The sequence below is a fragment of the Grammomys surdaster genome, unplaced genomic scaffold (genome assembly GCF_004785775.1).
Source record: "Grammomys surdaster isolate TR1022 unplaced genomic scaffold, NIH_TR_1.0 270, whole genome shotgun sequence".
Lineage (NCBI taxonomy): Eukaryota > Metazoa > Chordata > Mammalia > Rodentia > Muridae > Grammomys > Grammomys surdaster.
In genome coordinates this window covers 3,312,385-3,320,723 of record NW_021604711.1, presented here as the reverse complement: position 1 = coordinate 3,320,723, position 8,339 = coordinate 3,312,385, and the positions used below count along the sequence as shown (strand labels likewise).

Genomic DNA, 8,339 nt, shown 5'->3' with positions numbered 1-8,339 from the left:
CAGGGGCAGGGGCAGGGGCAGGGGCAGGGGCAGGGGCAGGGGCAGGGACGAGGTAAGCGAGCAGAGGTTGTGGCGAGGGATGAGAGCAGGGAACCTGAAGCTAACAGATTGAAGGAGGCAAGGGAGGAGCCCGGGACATAGGCGTGGACCATCAGAGTTGGTGGGCAGAGGGGGGAAGGGGGAGAAGAGATGTTCTCAACGGGCCACGGGACCAAAAATGAAGAAGGGACATGGTCGAATAGGTGAGCTGACGGGGCAGAGTGGAGAGTAAGAGAAGAAAGTGTAACACGAAAGAAAGAATAGCAGGCAATATGTGAGGTAGGGATGTGCAGGGAGGGATGTAGGGGTAGTGACTGGGACTACGATGGTTCAGGCCAGAGGCCGTCATCGCCCGTGTGTTTTGAGGAAGGAGAGCCGCCCAGATTTCCACCTCAGGATGTAGCCACCCGACCTTAGCAAATCTTTGCACCAGGTTATCTCCTGGAAACGCAGCTGGTGCTCAAGTGAAAGGACGAGGTGCGGGGAGAGGGGTTTGTCCGGAAAGAACTTCAGCCCTCCTGCGCATGTGCGGGGGGGGCCACAAGTTCGCTCACCTCTCACGACCACCAGCACCGAGCTGTAGGTCTGGCCCACGAGGTTGGATGCTGTGCAGGTGTAGAGGCCGCGATCGGACTGCTTGCAGAAAAGAATCTTAAGGACAAAGTTCTCTTGCTCGTCCTCATACACTACGTGTCGCCGGCCCTCGGTCACCAGCTGCCCGTCCTTCTTCCACACCGTCTCGGGCTTGGGCTCGCCGGTCACAAAACAGCTGAGGCGTGCGTGTTTGCCTTCGGTCACCGTGCAGGTGCGCGTGCCAGCGCCGGGTGGAGAAGGGGGGACGCCCTCTGCGCGCATGGCCTCGCGCCGCTGCTGCAGATGCGCCAGGAGGGTGGCGGTGGAGGTTCCGGGTGGTCCGGCAACCTCGGCGTCCGAGTCCACCACGAGAGCGGCGGCAGCGCTGGCGGAGCCCAGCGGGTTCTCTGCTCGGACTTCGTAGGTGCCACCATCGCGAGGCCTGGCCGACCGGATGCGAAGCGCGCTCGCCTCGCCGTGATCTTCCACGCGCACATGGGGGGCATCGGGTGCGCCCAGGCGCCGCCCATCTTTGGACCAGCTCACAGCAGGTTGTGGTGAGCCGCCAACGCGACATCGGAAGGTGGCGTCCGCGCCCTCGCGCACTCGAATGGATGTGGGCCGCAGCAGAAAGTGGGGCGCCTGCTCAGCACACGTGCCCTCGGAGTCCACTCGCAGGCCTACGGCGGCGAAGGCCTCCCCTATGGCGTTCCTCGCGCGACACACATACTGCCCGCTGTCACCTAGCGCCAAATCGAGGATGGTGAGGCGGTACACATCCCCGTCCTGGGCCAGGCGGAAGCGTGCTCCTGCCTCCACTGGCTGCCGATCCTTCTCCCAGCTCACATGTGGCGTGGGGTTGCCCACGATCTGGCAGCTCAGCGTGGCATCCTTGCCAACAGATACCACAAAGGCCTTTGGCCGCGTCAGGAAGCGGGGTGCTCCGCTGAAGGAGTGGTCCATGATGGCGGCAAGGTTGGGGGACTACAAAAGGCAGAGATGAAGGTCATGATGGTGTTGAGATGAGCCAGTCGCCTGTTCGACTCTTCCTCCTCATCCAGTGTTACCAGAAGAGGCCAATTTAACTAAATGGACACCTCCACATGGGTTACCTCCTCACCAAGTGTCATTTTCTCCTCCACTCCCAAGCCACTCTAGTGGCTCCAAAGTCCAGCAGTTCAGACTGGCCCCTTTCTGTGACTTGAAAGTCTAGGATCTTCAATTACCTTGATGTGCCACCACTCTATGCCCAACTCCAGTCTCTCAACCCAAAGTGATGTCACCTGAAGTGGGGTTCATGCTAACAGAGGTGCCCTCACTGACTGGGCTGCATATAACCCACTAGCACCTTTCTGCCCGCAAACTGCCAATCCTTGGGGAAACCCTGGCCCCAGGTAAGAGCAGGGTGTATGAGCAGTGTAACCAATGGCTGCAAAGGGCAGCAGGAGGGTCCCTGTAGTCTGTGACCAGTACAGCCAGCTTCTCCCTACAAGAGCTGGGCACCAGCTGGACCTAGCTAGCCTGGGGCCTGATGGCCTTGTCACTATTCGGTCCTTAGCATGGTCCTGTCAATTTGGATTCCCCCTTTAAGAATGTGATTGCATGCCCCAGTCCTCCTAAGAACCATCAGCACCCAAATAAGGCTGGCCTCTGCCCAGTCAAGGCTTAGCCCCAGCCAAGCTGCCACTGATCCAGTGAGTGGGTGAAATTACCTGCTTGCAGTGGGTCTTATATAGGAACAATGAACACTGCAGCTGGCTCAACAAGCTAACCTCCTCGACCTCTGGCAGATATGGGTACCCCAGTGGAGAGACCTCAGCCTCTGCATCTCTCTGCTTTGACACAGCCTCCAGTCTCTCAGCCTGGACTGTCTGACATGGGACCAGTCAGTTGATAGGTTTATGCTCCTTGACCCTCCAGCTTCCAGTCCTGTGATTCAGGTAGCTAATCCCCTAATCCTCTTCCAGGAGACTGATCCTGGACTAGGACTGGGCAGCACTGGCTGGTTTGCTGACTCACTGTCCACTCAGCAGCTCTGTCCCCCACCCACAAACATCTCTTTGGGTTCGGATAGGGCCGTCAGGCAGCACCAACTGGGCCCAAGTCCAGCCCCCGGAGCTGCCTTTCAGCATCTGTTCCACAGAAAGTCTGTCTTGACATCAGCTTTCAGGGGCCTTGAGTGCTCAGTCTGTAGATCCCCAGAAGCAAGGCAGGACACCTTATGCCTCTACCCACCATCCTATGCATAGGCTGGCCCAGCCAGAGACGCATGAACAAGAGTATGCAAACAGCCTGGCACACACATATTTAAAGGGAGCTGGGCCCAGCCTCAGCAGGTCCACAGGCCCTGGATTAGAGATTTCAGAGCCTTCCTAGGCCTCCACAGATGTTGCCCCTGGGTCTCACTGTCTGTTCAAGGGCTGTATTCCCTCTACAACTATGCTACCAGTCAGTACCAAGTCACTGGCCACTATTAATGGGTTCAGAATGACAGCCTCAGAGCCCCTCGGCCACACTGTCAAGCAGGTCTGAGGCCAGAGAAGGGCTCCCAGGACTGGGGATCTGTTCTCTTTCCTACAGATGAGGAAACCACAGTGTGACAGACACTTCCAGAAAATCTATCCCCAGGGAGGCCCCTCCTCTTGCCTGTTTTGGGCTGGAGGCTGCATCTCCTAAGCAGGAGGGGTACAGGTGGACATCCCTAGCCTCTTAGAGGAGCCTCTTCCTCCTAGAAAGTCAGCTCTTCCTTCCTTACCCCCTCCTCACCCCAACAGGTGACTTGGTCTACTCTGCTGCCTAAGGTGGTTTTCAGGAGCCCCTGACACTCGCTCATGCAACTGGCCATACTGTAACCCAAACCCTACACAACTTTAACAGAATGTGGCTATTCTGCTTCTTGCAGGGTAAACCAGTTTTCTGGATGAACCAAGTGGGAGGTGACACACAGACTGGGTCTAGCTAGCCTGGGGCCTGATGGCCTTGTCACTATTCAGTCCTTAGCAGAGACTACCCCCTCCCTGGAACTCCATCTTGCTGGCCTTTCCTCTCCTCTACACCACTCCAAGAGCGAAGGCCTGTGGCCCCCATGCCCTTCTAGAATGAATTTCCAAGGGCAACCCCTGAGCTCAACCTCACCTTAGACCCCGGGCCTGTGACTTCCCCCACTCCCCGGGAAATTCTTTCCTGGAGTCAAGTGTCAGTGCCCCTCTGGCTGTCCCCTCCACTGAGCCAACAGGCCCAAAATAGCCCCAGCTGTCAGCGGGCATCCATCTCGGAAGAGCTGGGGGGGCAGGGACACCAGACCCCCAGGCAATAGGGAGACTAAGGGGTAACCCAGCCAGGCAATAGTTGCACAGTGCCAGTCACAGCCCTCCCAGACCCCTCAGGGCAAACTGCCCCTTCCCATTCTGAGATCCCAACTCAGAGTCACAGAAGAGCCCAGATCTGGCATCTGGCCCACTCTCTTCTCAGGGAGGGGCCCAGGATGACTGAACCTCTAAAGTCCCCAAGTTCCACAGAACACCATGACCTTCAGCCCATCTGACCTCAAGGAACGAGAGATGGCTCTCACGGCAGCTCAGCTTCCTCACCTGTGTCTACCAGGGGTTGGGGCAGCACCCAGGCAAGGGGCACAGATGGTGAGTTGGGGGCTGCTGGGTCTGCCTCCTTCCTGGGGCCCAGGACGACGTGGTTCCCACCCAGCAGCCCACACTCCAGCCGGTCCTCAGACTGGACAGGGACGAAAGGACAGGCAAACGCTGTCAGCTGAAGAAGGCTGGGCCCGCCCCTGCCCCACCCCCATTCTGGTCAGCCCAGCCCAGCCTAGCTCCAAAATAGCCCTGGTGTCACTGTCCAGGATTCAGTTTCACACTCAGCCCTAAGGAGGCAAAGGGCAGGTGGTCAGGAGCAGGAAGACGCCTGTGTCCTCCCAGTGTGATGAGGGGAGTGGGGAGAAGAGTAGCTGGTCCAGCTTTCCTCAGGCTAGCATCCTGGAGTGTTGGTGGGGAGAGATCCTAGGGTCTCAGGATGGTGCCAAGAGGGTCCAGTCAGCAGTCCTAAAGACTTGGTACTACCATCCAGGGACTCAGGACCACCACATGGAACCAGGACTACATCTAAGGGACCACAGGACCACTTGGGGGTCTAGAATCACCCAAAGACTCAGGAGCACTTTAAAGGAGCCCATGGGCACCCAAGGAAACCAGAACATATAGAAAGACTAGGATGAACCCAAGTCTGCCCTAAGAAGGATTGAGGATCAAGTTTATTCCAAGAGACTAGGGCAACCTGTTCTGCTTCCCACCTGGCCTTCCTGGGTCCCAGCAGTGTAAGGGGACAGCCAGGAGCTATATACACTGACCCTTGACTCATACCTACTCTGCCCTGTCCACACCTCTGACCCAGGCAACCTTGGCCCTTGTGTCATGCTCAGGATATCTGGATCTGTGGTGGCTTTAAATGAGAGTAGAACCCTAATAAAAATGAAGGGCCAAGGGGTCTGACTCTGGGGTAGAGCTGGGCACTGGCACTGCTTACTGCTTGATGCCCCGGGCAGGCCTGTCCATTCTTCCATTGTGGATTTTGGCAGTGCCTGCTGCTTCATGTCTGAAGCAGGCCTGCCCATTCCCTCAAACCCAGGAACAGATGCGGACATTGTGTAGACCCTGCCTAGGGAGAAGATGAGCTGGCAGCAGGAAAGCCTGGAATTGGGGGAGAGCTGGTAGGATCCTTGGTCTTTCCTAACCCATAGGGAACCAGGAGTGAGGGAAGTATACAGCTCTCCCTGCAGGCCTCATCTAAAGATATGGGGAGTCAGGGGGGAATGCCAAAGCTTTTTTCTTGTGGCCCATATACCCTCTAATAGCTGCCAGTGCCATGGGATCCAGAGGAAAAGTCAGCTGGGAGTAGTCAGCTGGGGGCTGCTTCTTACCTCCTGTCTTCCCCTATTCTGGAGGCAAGGCCAGGGTTCTGAGATCTGTGCTAAGGACCCTTTTCTAACTAGTATCTCCAGTCCTTGCCTGACAGAGGGGGCAGGAGCACTCTTGGGGTCCCTGTTTAAGTACATCCATTCTACCTCAAAAGTTTTCTTTCTTATGGACTCGTTATCTCTCCAAAAGTCCCACACCCTAACATTGGTACTATGGGGTGGGGGAGCTTAGCATGTGCACTTTAAAGGAGACAGTACCTGATCTCAATAAGGAAAGAAAGACATGGAAAATACCAGGCCCAGGAGCAAGATCCTGAAGAGCCATGGTTGTTGCACAAATATGGGCAATTATGGGTGTGTGGCGTGTGAGCATCAGTGTCTGCACAGGTGTTAGTCCACATGTGTGTACACCTGTGAGTGGGTATGGAGACACCAGCGGCATGCATGCCTCATGCCCTCCTAGGGCACTCATGGCAAGACAAAGGAAACATCCAGGCTCCCCGGCTGCCTCCAGGGCCTCCTGGGAAAAGTAGGTTCCTCTTTTGTTTGGAATCTTGTTTTGTACCCTGAGCTGGCCTTAAACTCATGATCCTCCTGTCTCAGCCTCCTGAGGGCCCGGATTTCAAGCACATAATATCAGGCCCAGGTTCTCTTAAGTCCAGCGTGGCCCTGGCCTCTTGGTGGTCCTCACCATTATCACAGTGGCTTATCCATGAAGTACCACCCAGCCGCATTTTCTGTCCCCCAACCTGAGTCTAAGTCTAAGATTTCTAAAACTGCAATGACCCATGCAGCCTTATGTATCGTCCATATATCTGAGGCTAGGGGACTGGGTCCTCAGCCAGGATCTGTCCTATTCCTCGCTTGAGTCTTTTAATAAAAGGGCCGTTCCCTGAGTCTCTCTAGTCAATCAAATGCAATAGAAAAGCAGATTCTGACTCCAAACCCACCAATTCCCACACACTTCCAGGGATTCTCAGAGCTGGGATGTTTCTAAGGAGAGAGGATCATTGATGGAACTGAAGGGAACACGGCCACCAGGAAGCTGAAGCACCTGCTTGTATGCCCCAGACAGCAGGCGTGAGAAAGGCCATAAGAGTGAAAGCCTTCCGCTTGGTGGACACATAGACTGACAGGCAGCATGTGGACCCTGAAGGAGTAGTTACAAACACAGGGCTATGGGGCACACATCCTATGGGACAAAGGCAAAGAAGCTGGAGACGCACAGGACCATGACCATGCTGTCACAGTCCCGAAGTGAACCAACCATGGGTTTCCACAAGGCCTAGACTCCTCCTGTTCTATACAGCTCTTCCTCCCTCTCTTAAATGACTCCTTCCCGCCCTTCTGACTCTGTCTTCCCACTCTGTAACCCCCTCCCCTTCTGCAGCCCTGGTCCCTTCTCCCACATTCTCTCCTCCAAGCTGAATGAGCTTCCAGACTGTTTGAAAGAGGAACTGCCCTTCCCTTTTCCTACCTGGAAGCTAGCACTTGTGGTGGTTTGTACCTCTCCTGTGTCCTCAGGCTGTGTTTCTATCTGTCTACTCAGGAGCCTGGCCACTTCTCTACCCCACCAGGGACAGAATCTCACACACACACTGAATCTGATACTCATGCAAAACCACAACCAAAACCCAAATCCACCCTCCCTCGCCAGCTCTCAGCTTTCACCTTTGCCAGCCCCTAATATCTACACAGCCTCTTTGCGATTTAGTTTTTATTTCATGTTTGAGTGATAAATCAGCACCTGTCGTACTGTATCCTCCAAGCACTTGATAATAACAGAGATTTTGTCGTAGGTAGAATAGAATTCCACTCTGTGTGTTTAGCCCCAATTTAATATTCGGACTCCTCATCCTCAGATTCAATTGGATACATTCAGATTAAAAATATTCAAAAAAGCCTGCCATGGAGACACACAGCTTTAACCCCAGCACATATAAGGCAGAAGAAGTTGATTTCTATGTGTTTGTGGCCAGCCTTGTCTACACAGCAAGTTCCAGGTCTGCCAAGGCTACATAGTGAGACTCTGTCTCAAAAATAAAAAAAAAAAAAATTTTAAAAAGATTGTCGCCGGGCAGTGGTGGCGCACACCTTTAATCCCAGCACTTGGGAGGCAGAGGCAGGCGGATTTCTGAGTTCGAGAGTTCGAGGCTAGCCTGGTCTACAGAGTGAGTTCCAGGACAGCCAGGGCTACACAGAGAAACCCTGTCTCGAAAAAACAAAAAAAAAAAAAAAATTGCCTTGAACATGTATGAACTATTCTTGTCACCAATTTCTAGGGGGGAAAAAGAGCAGACAGCTATTTAAACAGCTTTTACACTGTATTAGGTATTAACAGCCAGCTAGAGAGGAATAAAAATATTAGAGAATCTGGATATAGTGACACAAAACTATAATCCCAGCAGTGGGGCGCTGAAGCCGGAGGACTGTGAATATGCAGCCATACGGACGTTCTGTGCAATCCCTATGACATTTTGAATGCAGAACTTGAACATTTGTGCATTTTGGCATCATTGGGGTGGAGGCAGGGCAGCCTGGAGCAAATGCCGTGAGGATATCAAATGACAACAGTACACCCTACAGTTTTTACCCACTGGACAGTTGATGAGGACTTGGGTTGTTTCCGTTCCTTGGCTACTATGATTAATGCTGCAGCCCACACAGGTGTACAGAAGCCTCTCCGACTAATCTCTATTTGCTGGGCTGTGATCCCAGGGAAGCCACTGCTGGACTAGCAATGGATCTATTTTTAACATTTTAAGAAAATAAGGAGATACAAACCACAGGGTGCAAAAGA

General features: G+C 54.1%; 1 protein-coding gene across 1 annotated transcript in view; it reads right to left on the bottom strand.

The window, feature by feature from the left end:
• Nucleotides 1-1,575, bottom strand: part of Obscn (obscurin, cytoskeletal calmodulin and titin-interacting RhoGEF) — a 113,094-nt gene extending 111,519 nt beyond the window's left edge. The window contains 1 exon segment of the mRNA XM_028776488.1: nt 594-1,575. Within this exon segment, the coding sequence (XP_028632321.1) occupies nt 594-1,575 (982 nt within the window).
• Nucleotides 1,576-8,339: the final 6,764 nt, after the last annotated feature.